The sequence below is a fragment of the Nymphaea colorata genome, chromosome 2 (assembly GCF_008831285.2).
Source record: "Nymphaea colorata isolate Beijing-Zhang1983 chromosome 2, ASM883128v2, whole genome shotgun sequence".
NCBI classification, from domain to species: domain Eukaryota; kingdom Viridiplantae; phylum Streptophyta; class Magnoliopsida; order Nymphaeales; family Nymphaeaceae; genus Nymphaea; species Nymphaea colorata.
The window spans coordinates 32,245,062-32,261,370 of NC_045139.1; the positions used below are offsets into that span (position 1 = coordinate 32,245,062).

At 42.2% G+C, this 16,309-nt stretch overlaps 2 protein-coding genes across 2 annotated transcripts; one reads left to right on the plus strand and one right to left on the minus strand.

Annotated features, from left to right (window-relative positions):
- The first annotated feature begins 3,531 nt into the window (after positions 1 to 3,531).
- LOC116247042 (protein ROLLING AND ERECT LEAF 2-like) lies at positions 3,532 to 9,161 on the plus strand. Its single transcript, XM_031618988.2, has 4 exons — positions 3,532 to 5,100; positions 7,149 to 7,372; positions 7,543 to 7,766; positions 7,833 to 9,161. The coding sequence occupies exons 1-4, from the start codon at positions 4,176 to 4,178 to the stop codon at positions 8,671 to 8,673; spliced, it is 2,214 nt and encodes a 737-aa protein (XP_031474848.1). The 5' UTR covers positions 3,532 to 4,175; the 3' UTR covers positions 8,674 to 9,161.
- A 2,587-nt stretch (positions 9,162 to 11,748) lies between these two features.
- On the minus strand, positions 11,749 to 14,415 carry LOC116247875 (cysteine protease RD19A-like). The gene is made up of 4 exons (XM_031620279.2): positions 13,915 to 14,415; positions 13,695 to 13,814; positions 12,396 to 12,642; positions 11,749 to 12,242 (listed from the first exon to the last, which is right to left on the minus strand). Exons 1-4 carry the CDS (start codon positions 14,377 to 14,379, stop codon positions 11,971 to 11,973), a joined length of 1,104 nt encoding a protein of 367 aa, XP_031476139.1. The 5' UTR covers positions 14,380 to 14,415; the 3' UTR covers positions 11,749 to 11,970.
- Positions 14,416 to 16,309: the final 1,894 nt, after the last annotated feature.

Genomic DNA, 16,309 nt, shown 5'->3' on the forward strand with positions numbered 1-16,309 from the left:
AATAAATATCTAGTCGAGCTCGACTCGTCAAAGCTCAGCTCGTGAATGAATTCGAGCTAAGTCATTTGCTTAACGAGTCGAACTCGAGATAATGAGTCTAAATTAATACTAAATAACAAAAATATCTTTAACAACCCAGATCCAAGATACTATAGTAGATCCAAATTGTGTTCAGATTTAAGAAAGTCTGCCTAACTATATCAATATATGAGTCAGAAACTCTGACATGTTGGTGAATATGATAGAAAGTAACCAAAAACCATATTCAATCTCTTAGAAACTGACAAAAAAAGAAAAAGGTAAAAGCAATTTGCAAGTAAAAATTAACCAGAAACGTACTTTCATCCAGATCGAAAGTAAATGCACTTCTAAAGAATGGTATGGATCCAATGGGCTCCAAACGATATTGAAACTGCCAAATCAGTTTCTGATCCAAAGTGCATCTGGATTTTAATTTCATTACAAATCTCAAACTTAAAAAAGTTCCCCTCATGCTAAAAAAAAATGATTTTGAACCTTCTCTTTGCCTTTTCACTCTACAACATTACAATGTTCATGCATGCATGCACGCCCATATATAGTGGCAAAGCCAGAAAAATTGGTTGAAAGAACGCTTGTTCAAAAATACTCATATCTGGTGAGTCACTTGTTTGTATCTGCAGATAAAAGTTTTAATATGTCTATTTAAAAATAAAATAAAAAATTAAGAGACTTGAGCACCATGTGGTTCCACTCCACTGCTAAAGCTTGTTTGTTTTCTCATGTTGGTTTTCATTCAAAAGAGAGGTTTTTACTCCACCTTATAAGGTTTAGTTAGAAAACATTGTCGTTTATAATCACACAACAAAATGTGGATGTCTACGTATTTACATGTACATATGCGTGGTTTATGCAACCTATAGCGGAACCAGGGTGCAGTTCAAAAAATTTTTGTTTATCCTATATGAAAATTTTAAAAAATTATAGTTTGGCTTGTATTAAATTCTGAAGCTATAATTCGACCCTCCTCATTCATTGAAAAATTTATGGCTGTAACCATGAGTTACATTGTTATAATTAACTTATGAGATGAAGACTTAAACATAGTGGTGGTGCCTTTTTTTTCTCTTTATATTTTAAGTGTGTATAGCATGTAGATCCTTACTTCTATAGCTCTAGCATTCGAAGATTCTTTAGCTGTCAATGTGTAAAGTAAAAAAGGGAGCAGTCCTATATATATAAGTAGGGTTGGGTTCGGACCAGCTTGAGAAGCCTGGGCCTGCAGCCCAGCCGCAACCCAACCCAACCCAACCATTAAGGCTGAAGCACAGGCTCAGCCAGACTTTATATAACAAAAAGAAAAAATATATAAACATATGCATTGTCTGTCCTGATCTGGTTCTAGTAATATATATATATATATATATATATATGTGGAAAGAAAGAGAGAATACTTTGAGTTTTGGTAAATCTGGGTGTCGGGCCGAGCTGCTGCAAGGCCGAAAAGAACCTGGCCCGGCCCGGCCAATCGTGCCCGGGCCCTCCGTCCCCGGCTCCCCCTCCTCCTCCATCTCCTTCTCCTTCTCCCCCTTCGTATCCCGCTCCTGCTCTCCCTCCTCCTCAGTCTCCCTCCTCCTTCATCTCCGGCTCCCTCTCCCCCTCCTCCTCTCTCCATCGCTCCTCCTCCCCACCCTAATCTCAGATAGCCCCACCCTGCCCCGCTCTACCACAGAAACCTTGGGCTGCATCCTTGCCCACAACGATCTTGTCGCCAGATCACTGCCAACATGCTCGACGCCAGGTCGGCAGGTTGAGCGCCAGGTCAAGACCATCGGGGAAGGGGAAAAGGAGTCTGCGAGGGACAAAAGGCATCGTGGTGGCAGGAGGAGGAGGAGCACGGCCGCCGGGAAGGGGGAAAGAGGGTCGGCCGTCGGCGAGGGGGAAAAGGGGTCGGCCGTCGGCAAGGGGGAAAGGCGGTCGGCCATTTGCCCTGAGCATTTTCAGTCAGTTGGTGCTCCTGGATTGGATATGTAGGCACTTTTATTATAAGTAGGATCCTTATCTAAAGTTATGAATGTATTCTTAACATGGTGCCGGGGGAATTTGAACTTGGATATCGGCCCTCCGAGCATTGATATGGGTCTTGCCATCACTCGGCCCCACAATATATATATATTAAAAATATTTTTAATATATATATATATATATATATTAATTATAAACATATGTTTTTATATTAAATGTATGTATTTTTAAATATTTATTTATTAAAACGCCAGCCCGATGCCCTATGTAATTGTCAATATGTTTGTGGATATAGATATTGGACCAGATTCACAAAAAAAGGGATCGAGTGTGTTGTTTGCTTATATATACTTCTTGAAAAGAGACTACCAATCATAACTTTGTTAATAAAATAAACTTCTATGAAAATTGTCCAATAAAAGCTTGAAATAAGTATCCATTAACTTGGAAAACAAAAAAACATTAAATAAAATGGTAATAATGTGATTCAAATCGAATCTGATATTTGGTGATCGTTTCAATAGCACCCTGCATCAGCTTTTGCTAATTTTTGAAAAATATTTAATTTAATAATTACATATCCTTTTTTCTTTAAATATTTCTGGCCGATTCATAACAGGAACCAGCTTTTAAAATATTGACTCGCACATTGGCAAGCGGGAAAGTTGTAGTGGAGAAGCTGTTATGGATCTTGATTCTGGACATGGCTATGGATTCATGGCCATAATAATTTGAGTGCAACTCAAGATCATTTCAACTACTTGTACTGACTAGCAACTCATTTCCCGTGGCGTGGTCTTTTAGTTGAAGCAATATGCCATAATAGAATTATAAATCAGAATAATTATTCATTTGTTCTTTTATTTCAAAAGGTACTCAAGAGTTCTATTGATTTTATTTTAATCTTGGTTGGAGTTTAAAGAGAAACCTTTTCTGCTGCAATATAATCGATGTTGTTAAATGATTAAAAATTAAAAATTTATGAACTGTTGATATATCACTTTTTTTTTTAAGTTTCAGTCATCCAGCATTATCCGGCGCATCACAGTATGGAACGCCCAATCGAATTGGTGGTAGTTTGAGAAACAAGCTTATCTTTTACTTTTGTATAATGTCAAACTAATTTAAGAAATCAAAAAATGTGAAAATCTTGCAAAATTGGTGAAGATGATCCTCAAATATATATTTCAATCTCTCACTGAAAGCCGGACTCTTCGGTCTACATGCAGAAGGTTAGAAAAGAGAAAGGGGAAAGAATGATTAGTGGTATCAATTAGTCCGCCATTATTTCTCGAAATGATTTCTGAGAAAGAGAGAGACATTACAGAATCTAAGCCAATCTTTTTTCAGCAATGACGACCAATCTGACCTCATGTTACAGAAATGGAGAGCATATGGTCCCTCAGGTAATTCCCACTGCATTAGACTGCAGAAGGAGACTCAGAGAGCACACTCACGCTCTGCACATCTTCATGCAGCAGAGTGGGTCCTGCTTCAAAGGTCTTGACGATTTTTTTTTCTCTGTTCACCAGGACCGCCATTAATCAACGCCAAACTCACGAAACTAAATGGAAAGCATCCACAGATTAGATTTTGTTTACAGCAGCAGCCGTTCCCATTAAAGAAGTGTTAAAAACAACATGAGAATTTAATACCGATGACGACAGGAACCATAACTCACTCTGTCCCAGAACACAAAGAGTCGTTCGGTTCCCAAAACACCCAGAAAGCTTTGACTCACGCCGCTGCTTGCTCGGTTGCTCCAGCAGCTGCTTGCTCCAGAACTCCCCACCATTGCTAGAGAGAGAAAGGGGAGGGTTTCTGGAGCAGAGGAAGACGACCCACCTCTTTTCTACTTCCTTTCTCCTTGAACTGAGTCGGCCGCTGCTCCAGAGCTCCGGTTCTGGGGAGACAATGGGTGGCGCCGCCGCCTAGACAAAGAACAAGAAGGATTCCCAAGGAAGAAGTTTCACCTCCATTCTCTCCTCTAGCTGTTTCAGTGCAGCGGAGAGATAGAAAGAGACATAAGGAGAGAGAGAGAGAGAGCCGCCTACCTCTTCGACAAGCCTTTCTATTTTCTCAGCTTGGCTCTCAGTAGCAGGCCAGCTTCTGCTGCTGCAGAGCATCATTCCTAAAGAGAAAGGTGTCTGTGTGAGCTAAAGTAGGAGAGAATGGGTGCATGCTTGAGTTCTAGAATGGGTAAGCTAGGGGAGGGAGACGAAGGAGACGTGGTTGCTCTCTGCAAAGAGAGGAAGCGTCTCATAAAGGCCACCATCGAGCGCCGCTACGCCTTTGCTGACGCCCACTACAGATATATGCTTTCCCTGAAGGCAATGGCGGACGCGTGCAGGCTCTTTGCCTCCGCGCACACCTCTCCCGCGCCTTTGTTCATAGCACTCCCTGAGCCCGTTTCATCCTCACCGCCGGACAGCCCTCCTGCTGCACCTCGCCTCTCTCTTCCTCGCTGTTGTTCTTCTTCTTCCTCCTCATTGTCCTCGCCTTCCCCGTGTTCGTCTTCACCGGACATAAGCGCCCCGGTGACAGCAGAGGAAGCGCAGACCGTGTTTCAACCCCCACCACCGTCGACGTTTGGCTGGGATTTCTTCTTTAACCCGTTCGACGATTTTGGGGCCAAGGGAGGGAGGATGAGCCGAAGCTCGGACGAGGATTTGAGGATGGTGAGGGAAGAAGAGGGCATTCCAGAGCTCGAGGAAGTCGACGACGACAGTGATAGCGGCGATGGTGATGCTGTTGCTGATGCTCACACCTCTGCTGATGATGAAGTTGTTGTTGTTGATGGTGGTGGCGACGGCGGTGGCAGCGATGGAGAGGATGGATGTGGTGGAAACGAAATAAGCGACGATGAGAGCGTAGCAAAGATGGTAGCGATTGGAAAGGTTGAAGGAGAGAAGGAGCAGAGTCAGCAGCAGAGAGGACTAACGGTGATCGACACACCGGCAAGGGAAAGGGACCTTCTTGATGCGTTAAAGGATGTTGAGGACCATTTCATCAGAGCATATGATTCAGGAAAGGAAGTTTGCAGAATGCTGGAGGCAAACAGGTTCCACCTCTGCTCTGGTTTGGAGGAAATCAAAGGTGAGCAGGCTGCTTTTGCTTTTATGCACTTACCTTTTCACTTTCTCTTTGCCTTTTCATCTGCTTCATTTTGTTTATCTTGAGTTGATGGATTGGGGGAGCGTGAAGAGATGATTGTTTTACTGGAGACATGATTTTCAGCACTTGGTCCCAATGATGATCCATGGTTGATCTCTCAGAAAACCTGATGTTGTCCTATTATGATATTCTCTGTGGGACCCACTTACTTAGAACTCCCCCCTCTTGGGGCCTGTATGATTCATCATACTGGTTCGAGTCGGTGAAAACGTTGATGTAGGATATTTTACTGTGGACTGGTGGATGAAACGATGTTTCTGCTCGACTACCATCTGGTTGTTGTAAACCTGCATACAAGAAGTAGAGAGGCAATCAACGGTCGCTGTGTTACGCTTGTTTTCCTTCTCTTCTGGGGTTTTCTGTTTTCTGCAACTGTTTGAGGAACTGGTGGAGCTGCCACGAGCAGAAACTGTGTTTTGACTAGCATAGCCAACAAGCCATTATTTACTTTTAATCCAATTATATGTGTCAGAGTGCGTTCTATTAACAATCAAGCATAAGTATGCTAAAAAATTTCATTGATACTCTGTTCAAATGATGCCATATTATGTCTAGTTTCAGTAGTTTTTCTACATTGGTTGCCATATTGATTACAGTAAGGATTATTTGTTATCTTATACTCCTGTGTGCGGGTACAGTTATCTGGTGATAACTGGGTTAACTGGATTTCTTGTGGTGCTTGACTGCAACACACACTTATTCTTTCTTTCCACCTGTAAAATGTCCGAAAAGAATAGAGAAACTAACCTACAAACTGTGGAATAAGCTCTAGGGTAGCTGCTGCATTGCTGCACCACTCCAACACACTGATGAGTCATAGAACTTTTCAGCTTATTTATGCTTTAGGTGAAATTAGTACTGCAGGCTAGCATGCATATGCAGATAGTTCAGTGCTTCAAGGGTTCTGGATAACTTGTGTGATGCTAGCATGGCAACAGCAAATTTTATTTGAAGTGCATTCATATTGGTCCATGTCCAATTAGGCCTGCACATTTGTTTCATTTTTTAAGTATATTGTATTTGTTACTTGGATGATTATATTTTACCTGATATCCAAATATCAAATTTAAAACTGCATAGCTACTATTTTTTCTCGCTTTCTGGCTTTCTTATCACCTTATCATGTTTATGACCTCAACAAAGGGACTGATAAAAGAAGAATGAGATGAATTAAGTTTTAGGTTGTCCGCTTGAATCCTAAACTGCAATTTTTTCAGGCAGGTTTTGCTCCAATTTCAATAGGGATGAAGGTTGTTTTAAACTAGATATGTTTCACCATTTTCTCCCCGTAACCTTAGTTGCCGACAAAATTCATAGAGAGATTCTGAATAATTGATGCCAGAAAATGGCTCCTGTTTAGACAGTTCTTTAAAATTCTTCATATTTCTAGGACATGTTTCTGCCTTGACAGTGTGATTCATTCTCCAGATGCTCTTTCTGTATGGTAGTTCTTATATCATTTTGTTTGCAGTATGTTCTCTTTGAATTACAAACTAAATGTGCATAAAATTTGCTGATTGAAAATGTCAAAAAACTGAAGGCAACAAAAATTTAGTCATCCTTGGTAGGTCAATATATAGATACAAATAAATGTATCTTCAAATGTCATTTGATGATATAATCTGTTAGCATGCATATCTCAAAGTTATATTTGGTTCCAAACTCAGCTTGATTCATGTTGAGCCCAAACAGCGGACTACCAATATCATGATTTACAAAAGCTGACCAAGGAATTTTGTTGCCACCTTTTGGTTTCATTACGTAAGTTTCACTTGTTGATAGGTGAGCAGTACTTTCTGATTTCCCCATTATTGCAAGTTTGGATCTTCATAAGAGAAGTTTGTACTTCCCAAACCATTGAAAAGGTAGAAGAAAAGAAGTTGCAGGTGTATTGAACAGTACTGCATTTGTGAATTACATTATGTTCCATTCGGCCAGTATGATTTTATTATGTTCTCATCCGATTGCAGAGAGCTCCTCGAAAATCATCCATGCAATAACATGGCATCGTTCCTCTTCCTCATCCCAATGCTCATCATCACGTCGTAGTTTTCTCTCATCCACTGATTTTGACAGCACCTGGAAAAGTTTCAGCAATGATCTTTTTGAGGAGTGTGGGATGGTATCAGGAAGCCATTCATTAACACTAGACAGGTTGTTTGCTTGGGAAAAGAAATTGTATGATGAAGTGAAGGTAATCCATGCTTTCCCATCTCTTAAGGGTTGGTGTTGGCATTTTAATAACTGGGCCAATCGCTACATACTATTCATATTTGACATAAAAGAAGTTTGTTATCACGAAGAATATCTGATCATCCTTCTAGCTACATGTGCAAATCTTGATTCTTATGTATTCCATTCTAGGCTGGTGATCAAACAAGAAGGATCTATGAGCGCAAGCGTTTGCAGCTGAGCAATCAGGAAGCTAGAGGAGATGATTTACAATCTGTAGACAAAACTAGGGCTGCCGTCAAAGATCTTTATACAAGAATCTTGGTTGCCATACGTGCTGCTGAGTCCATATCAATAAGGATTCATAAATTAAGAGATGAGGAGTTGCAACCTCAGATTGCTGAGCTACTAGAAGGGTAACACTCATACTGTATCCTAAATTATTTGTTTATATGGTGACGATCTAATTGTTCTCTTTGCAGGCTGATGAACTGCTGGAAGATAATGCTTGAATCACATGACACTCAGAATCAAATAATGTTTGAAGTGAAATCTTTCACAAGCTCTGCAGCTGGAAAGTTTTGTGGTGATTCTCATCGTCATGCAACCCTTCAGCTGGAGAATGAACTCCAAAACTGGCGATTATGCTTTAATGAGTGGATTGGTACCCAGAGGACATATGTTGAAGCTCTCGGTGGTTGGCTGTCTAAATTCATCATCCCTGAAGCTGAATTTTGCTCCAGTGAAACACCCTTCCCTTCATATAGAGGTGGTGGTCCTCCATTAAACATGATGTGCCGGAAATGGCTAGCTTCATTTGATAGCCTTCCTCACAGGGCCGTCTCTTATTCCATCAAAAGTTTCTGCAGGGATGTTCGAACTCTGTGGGCACAACAGGGAGAGGAACAAAAGCTGAAACGTAAGGTTGAAGGCCTTGCTAAAGAACTTGACAGACGAGTTTTTGCACTTCAAAAAGTAGAGAAGAGAATACTGGAATCTAAATTATCTGACTCAAAAGAAGAAGGAGACGTGGGAAACAGAATTGATTACTTGATTGGAAGGAAAGATTTGATAGACATGTTCAGAAGGCGGTTGGATGTTGAGAAAGAGAAGCATCACAAGTGTATGCAGGAAACAAAGCATGTTACACTTAATGGTTTTCAGACGGGATTGACGTCAGTATTTGAATCATTGACAGAGTTTTCAAAAGCGTCTGCTAAAATGTATGAAGAACTTGTGCTGTATTATAAGAAAGCAAACATGGCAAAGGACACCAGTAATCCACGCATTGAAGGACCAAAGGTTGATGTAGACAGTGGATGAGTTGAGGACGTGGGGGGCTTATGGAGGAACAGTGCGTAGTTCCGTCTCCGTTAACTCGACCAACTGTTGGTTTGTCACCAATGTGGAGGTGTAGGTCTCCGTATTTTATATGAAAACAGCTGTCTTCTGATCAGCCATTTTACAAGTTTAGATGATGACAACAGCGTTCGCATGGATCTGTCTCTTATTGGTGCGAATCTTCTCAGTAACCTGAGACTCTGAGAGTGGCTTTACAGGAAGCATGTGAATGGTCTCCCACCATTTTGGTTGCACTGCTTTGCTGTTGTTGATACTTGAACAAAGGGTTGGATAGAAAGTAGAGGCTTTTTAGGTGGGCTCCATGTTGTAAGTAAATGTATGATATTGCATCTGGGAATCAGAAAACCATGAAGTGATGGTAAATTAGTATGTATCCCTCTAGTCCAGTATTTTACTGGAAAGTAATTTAGTTTTTGCAGCAGTTTCTCCTCTTAACTAGTTTTGATCATGTACAGCCACAGAAACATACTGGACGCTTTCTAATCCTTCACCATAACAGAAATAAAAATGTGGTTGAGATTACGACGAAACGAAACACATTAAGACACCAATATTGTTGCCAACATTACTCTCTCTCTATATCTCTCTCTACACTTGATGGACGGCCCAAAATTCGCCTTGATGCGTTGCATACGACATTTCCCTGCCTTGCATCCACCAAAACAATGTTGAGATGAATAGGGTATCAAACTATCCAGCTTAGGATCCCATTGAGATGGATGGTGAGCCATGGGGAAGCACATGCAGCACTAGTGCCCAATAAACATCCATATGCTTGAGAAACACTATTCCCATAATGGTCAATTGTCATTATGTCCACAGTAAAGCACCCCCTGTTTAGCAGGTTCAAGATGGCAGACAAACTTTTGGAATCATATGAAAATGACCGTTCTCTGTAGTTACATTTGGTTACACGAGTCCAAAAGTGCGCACATCAATGGCGTTCATTTGTCTGCACACACGTCCAAGGTGCCATTCAATTTGCCTCTTTGGCATCAAGCAACTGCAGAAACAAGGCAATTATTGTGGTATGCTGCCATGTTTCAGAAATGGTGCTCAACGGTGGGGCAGCTGTGCGTTCCCAGAGACGAATTTATGCTTGGGAAGGACTCCACTGCAGAAATAACCAAGTGAAGTGAACAGTGTACAAACTCGGCCATAATGGAAAACCAAAGACGGTGTAGGAACCCTAGGCATTTATATACCAGCTACTCCATTCATGGTTTGGCTCCTGTCAGCGGTTTCAACTTCTCACTGCGGAGGAGACATCTGGAGAGCTTCCCCCCTGGATCTTGGTCCAAAAATTTTTGTCACATAATGATCTTGTAAACCAGGCACGATATTTTGCAAAAAAGACATCAGAAAAGAAGTGAGGAGAATATGCACATTTCCTTTATACAAGTGCATCCACGTTGAACCAACGACTAACGAATAAATTTGGAAGAACAGAAAACGTGGACAAGTTGAGTGATACAAATTGATGGACCAATATCCAGATTTGATCCGAAAAAAGGAAGTGGGTCTTTATATCCTTACATATTTATCAGTTTGTTCTTGGTGCAGTGTAGATGTTGTTGTCCTGAATCGATTGATTATGGTATGGGCTTGCTCGAATCTTGATGTTTGGATATGATTATGATTTGTCCAACGTTGACGGCAAACAATTTGGATTTGGACAATTAAAATACAACATGAAACAGATACAGTCTAATTTTGTACAACTAAAAGAATTTAAATCTCGAAATCATATTTCAACCAATTCCATCCTTCAACAGGAGAGTGCACGGTATTTTTCCTCAGCGGAGGAAATCTTGAAGGTTCTTCATCAAGGATGTCAATGAGTTTTTGGGTCTTCAAAGATGGTTGCCAGGGATGGAGATTCTGTCTTCACTTTACGCTTCCTCTTGAGAATCTCAGATAGATGGGTAGAAAGGGTGTGTGAACGACTCAGGAGAACACAAAGACGCCTCCTGCCTTTATGTTCAGTAGAATATTACAGTACGTTCCAGCCGGCTTGCTTCTGAATCTTCAACCATGTCGACATCCAATCAAGATCAAGCACCGCGTCCGAGCTACAAACCTATCTTTACCAATCATAAGATATGATACTAATGCACATCATGGAATTCTGCTTCTACTTGCTATCATACAAAAAGCAGATGCTATTAGCCTTTTTATTTCTCTCTCTTTCTTCTAATAAGTCGGTGCATGTCTTTGTCAAATTAAATCAAGAGCCGAGTAATGCCCAACGAGAATAGTACCGATCATTTGATCTTATCCCACTTCTCTTTTATAACGTTCAAAATGCCAATTATGACTCATGACAAAACGTTCATAGGAAAAAAAAAAGGGTTATAGATATGTATGATTTCTATTGGCATATCATATTATATTATATTAAGACGGATCGTACTTCATGTATTCAGCTATCAATCTCATTCAACTTGGAAGCCTCTTTAGGTCCAGCCTCATAAAACTGGCTGATGCTTAGTTGGTCCTCCTTTGAAACAGGAGAGTTACTAGGAGAATGCTAGATAAAGAACCGAGTTTACCTATAGCATTGTCCTTGTAAAGGAGATGATCCCTGGGCAGGCCAATTAAGTGATCCATCTTCAAAGAGCTCCATGTCAAAATATGTTAAAAAGGAAAAATAGACACTCAGCAAACATGCAGCCAACCACTTAGTGATGCATTTTGTTCAAACATTAGGTAAAGTGGGACACTTGTTACGGATTCTAGTAGTGCCACCATCTATAAGCATGCATTTGCTTAATAAGGACAGTGTGCTCCTTGATTGGCTCAATACAAGAGAACCACAGGATCGAATTTGTCAGCATCGGAGATTCTCATGTTTTCTGGTACCAAGCACCGAGGAGCCCAAGAACAGTTCTAGTCACCACCGCACAAATGCAAGCAACAACGAATAAGTTCATACAGATCACAATGATACCATAGAAGATGCCATCAATCTTACTGCATTCATGCCCACAGCGTAAAATCTGAAGGCATAGCTAAGCTCGCAAGAGAAAACAGAAATTAAAGCTTAATATAGTGTTTGTATAGGCATAAATCAAAGCTAATATAGTGTTCGTATAGTTGGACCACCAACAATAAAGCCCGTCAATGACAGTCCCCTTTCGGTCGGTCCCCTTCTTCGACAGTAGACAAGCAACAGTCTTGACAATACAGATAGTAAGCTACATCGGTATTTACATGGACGATATAATAGAGTTCGAACCTTCCAGGATGACCATGGTTCTAATGAGCCCGAATAGCTGCCACAGTCGAGACCATTGAGTCGACTCCACAGACATTGCGGCCCCTGCAAATCTTGTAGTATCCCTGCTCCCCCCATCCTTCTCCCCAGGAATTTTTTATGATCCAGTAAGGCTTGGGTTTAAACCTGATAGGAGAATATCCCTCCGCACCATACCCCACAAGCAGCACTCCGTGGTCTAAATGCCTGCCGCAGATGTATGGGCAGGAAACACCACCGACGTAGGTCTGCATAAAAACAGCATTTATACCAACTGCCAATGTTGGAAACCCAACAATGGCATTGTTAGAATATGAACATAATAAAATAGCAAAAGGGAAGGAAAAACATGAAACATGGTTCAGGACTTGGGTGATAAGATTGCACTCTTTTCTTTGGTTCACAGAAATCATCATCAACTACTCACCAGCAAGTGGTCCATTTTTCACAAGATTTGCAGCAATTTGATCTTCATCAATCGAAACCACACTATAATTGGAAACTGTTGCAACAATCCTATTTTTGTCAAACTTGCACGTGCCCCGATCGGTTCCAGTGTATGGGTAGTCTTCCTCTCTCTCAAGTCCACCAGCTTTGATTGCATATTGGAAGGCGCTGGTCATCAGTCCACCATTGCATCCTGAGTCACACGACGATGGTTCTGAAGCGTCACACTGGAAATTTATGCAGTTAGTTAACACGAAATATTTTAGGGTGCAAGAAGAAACTTTTCCATGAAAAATTTGACACAGTAAAGATATTCAAACTCTAATACTCCAACGTTGAGAAAACAGAAGCAGTTCCAGAACTGAAACCCCGTGCACAATAAAAAGGATTAAATATTAAATGCGAATGAAGGCATTCCCATGAAACTTATCAAGGCAAGCGGGTGGAAAAGGCACCTAAAAAAAGACCACATAAGGGATAACGAAGATACCGCACGCAAGTCGCTTAGCGGCTTAGGCCACGGAATTCATGGTGGGCCATTGGATTTTCACCTGTCAGCAGCATATGCAGGGCATCTACTGATCTGCTATACAAGTACACAAGGATACACGTTTCCTACGTCCATATAAGTGCATTACATCTAGTTTTCATATTACGATGCCCATAGTTTGGCTGAAAACGTCATAGATGCGTTCACAAAGATCAATTAATTAGGATCCATTGATCAACGATCAATTTATTGGGATCCATTCATCATGTTTTTCCAATAAAAGTGGGGTTTCAAGAGTCCATGGTTCATCAATCTTTGATTGCCGAAGAAACCCAACCGCATGGGATGGAATAAAATCAGGTCGACTAAAAATGTATAGTAGTAGTAAAGCCATAGAAAGCAAATCAGCGATTCTGAAACCATGATCCAAACAACTAAACAGATAAGGCGAAAACGAAAACTATCGTATAGTTAATATACTAACTGGATTTTTTGACAAAAGGGAAATAGCTTTATATCGCCTTCGAAAACCCCCCTAACTCTGTTCAATAATGGCAAGGAATCAACTGCAAAGCATCTCCATTTCAATAACATTTAATTCCACACTTCCCGTGCCCTATTGATGATAAAACAATCAAGTCCTTCCTATCTTTTGTTCAAGCAAGATGTCACATATTCCTAGAAAAAGGAGCACGCATGAGACGTGGCCCCAAAATTTTTTCTTTGACAACCTCATGAAGATGGACCATGAAAATTTCAAAGGAAGTTGGAATTGGAGGCGGAAAGGACCTCATGGTCGCAGTCGACAAGCTGCTGCTCACTGAGGCTAACGAGTTTGCCAGTCGCTAGAAAGTTAGCTCCTTCCAACGCACCAGTTGCACTAAACGACCAGCAAGAACCGCAGGAACCCTAAACCCAAAAGGATCAAATTTTTAGTCAAATCCCTAAAATCTAAAGCAAAATTCAAGGAAAAGAAAACAAACGGAAAAGAAAAACAGCCAGAACGGACCTGGTTCTTAACGGGCGTCACGGCGCCGTGCTCCCTCCAGTCGAAGTTCTCCGGAAGATCGTTCGTCGGGAGGATCGGAGCCTTGTGCTCGTCGCCCGATCTCCGGAAGGGGTTCCGCGAGCGGAGACCAAGGTACCTCTTCTGGAACTCTTCCTCCGTGAGGTCGGAGAACTGCGTGACCCCGTGGACGGCCGTGGGGTCGAGCAGCTGGTGCCGGCGGGCCCGGCGGAGGTTGGACTTGAAGACAGAGAAGCGGTAGGCGTGCTCCTCGGGGCCGGAGTATGTCTTCCCGAAGCGGCGGACGAAGGAAGAGAAGTGGTGCTCCGCGTTCAGGACGTGGTCGTCCGTCACCTGCCGGATGACAGGATCATCGCCGTCGACGCCGATGTCTCCAATCGCAGCCGAAGCGGCGACGAGGAGGAGGAAGACGGCGAGCAAGGGGAAGAGGAAGGAAGAAGAAGCCATCGGCGCCGAGATAGGAGGAAGCGTGCGGTGGGAAAGCTAAATAGGCGTCATGATTCTCCAGAGAAAGTATCTTCTAGTGGCCAGCTTGTAACGTGGCGAAATATAATTGATCCACGTTTCCTTGAGCCGTCACCCGATAAGAGCAACTGAGCGTCTGGAGAGCTTTTCTCCAAAGCTGTTGAAAACATTAGGACATTCTGAGCCGTTCGATTTTGAAATCGGACGGATGAGAATTTTGCGACGGAACCCGATTACTTTTTTCTGGAATTTTCTGGGTGCAAGTTGTAGAATTTCCAATAGACGACACATTGTCACGCCTCTTCTGAAACCCTCGATTGCCTCAGAGTCGGACAGTGCTCTGAAACCCTCGATGGCCGTCGAGGATCTCAGGCTGCCCTGTGGTCGAGTCCTTCTTCTCGATCATCTTCTTTTCGTTTGAGAGAGGGTTGAGAGTTCACTCTGAATCGCATGCCAAGGGTTCACCCTCAATCTTAGAGAAACCCTCGCGTTCTGAGCGCCTTTTCTGTTTAGCACGACCTTCGGCATGGCCGAGGGTTTCAATCTCTGATCATGAGAAGCTTCCTTCACAGGCTGAGCATTTCTTAGTAAAACAGAGAGAGATCAGCCTGTCATTTGACCGGTCGTCCATTTCCCCGGCCGATGGCCACGGAGGGGGATTTCCCGCCAAATTCTTGTAGACGGAGATTCATGCGAGAGATCAGACCACTCCACCGTCCGATCTCTAATCCGTGGATTTCACCGATTTTGATCCCTAATCCGTGGATTTCACCCATTTTGATCCTAATCCGTGGATTTCACCCTTGATGATTTGAAAATCCTCTGTTCAAAAATTCACGGTTTGCTAAACTTCTGACTTCATGAGGGAAATCCGACCGCCGACCTACAGGCAATGGCCCTTTTTTCACTATTGCTGCGTCGCCGTTTTAGCCGTCACGCCGGCCGGCGATGGTCGGCAGTCACTCCCATTGTGTCTCTCTCTCGGTCTTCGTGTCTGCAGTCAACTTGATGTCTCTCCGGCGTCTCTCCGGCGTCTCCGCCCGGATTTCTGTCCCGCTGCCTCTCGCTGGCCCTTTCTTTGATAATTAAGATCGCGTTTGATTAGGAGAAGATCCCATTGGAGAATCGGACCAAGAACAGAATTATTAATCGTTCTGGTGAGCTCCGTTCTTCTTGGTTTTGATGTTGCTTGCTCCTTCACATAGAGGAAACGCGTAGTGGTTGCGATCTCAACCAAACAATTTGTACTTTAGTCACAAAATGTGCATTTCACACTCAACACCAAAGTTGATTGACAGTGCTGAATGCACTAAATTGGCTTATTTGGAAAGATCGCCTTCGTCTTCAATGTGCAAGTCTACATCAATAGCTTGCTTCTTCGTCACTTCTCCCCTTAAAGCAAGAACATTTCTGCTCCAAAAAGCGAAAGGTTTGAGCTGCAAATTCTGTGATATAATATGTTTGTAATTTCTACGGCGTGCGGAGCGAAGGAACACGCAACCAACCGAAGAAAATCAAGCAAAAAACGACGAGAAAGTAATTAGAACGCGACGGGCCAAATATGATATACTTAATACTTTAATGCAACAGTTTTTGTGAAAAAACTGACTTAACGATGGCTCACTTTCGAAATTACAAACATTCGTTGGTTGGAGTCTGTAAAACCCTTTACGATATCATGCTTTACAAACGACCGTTTTGGGATCTATTTTAAAAGGGCCATTTTATCTTTGCTAAAAAATCACACTAACATAAGAAATTTCAGAAAACCATATTTCTTAAGGCGTCATTTACAACATCTCTTTTTCTTTGGGGGACTTTTTGTCCTTAAGCTCAAGGTGCACCCAAGTAAGTGGGTCGGAGTATCGGGTACCTGGTAACCAGCCTAAAAAAACTGGCTCCGGTCGGCATG

What these genes read in the sequence shown, in the direction of transcription:
- LOC116247875 (XM_031620279.2), bottom strand. Translation starts at nt 14,379, where the DNA reads ATGGCTTCTTCTTCCTTCCTCTTCCCCTTGCTCGCCGTCTTCCTCCTC. An exon ending in TTGTCGACTGCGACCATGAG is followed by an intron (nt 12,643 to 13,694) that starts GTCCTTTCCGCC and finishes ATAAATTTCCAG; the next exon opens with TGTGACGCTTCAGAACCATC. An exon ending in GAAAAATGGACCACTTGCTG is followed by an intron (nt 12,243 to 12,395) that starts GTGAGTAGTTGA and finishes CAACATTGGCAG; the next exon opens with TTGGTATAAATGCTGTTTTT.
- LOC116247042 (XM_031618988.2), top strand. Translation starts at nt 4,176, where the DNA reads ATGGGTGCATGCTTGAGTTCTAGAATGGGTAAGCTAGGGGAGGGAGAC. An exon ending in TGGTTTGGAGGAAATCAAAG is followed by an intron (nt 5,101 to 7,148) that starts GTGAGCAGGCTG and finishes ATCCGATTGCAG; the next exon opens with AGAGCTCCTCGAAAATCATC. An exon ending in ATTGCTGAGCTACTAGAAGG is followed by an intron (nt 7,767 to 7,832) that starts GTAACACTCATA and finishes TTCTCTTTGCAG; the next exon opens with GCTGATGAACTGCTGGAAGA.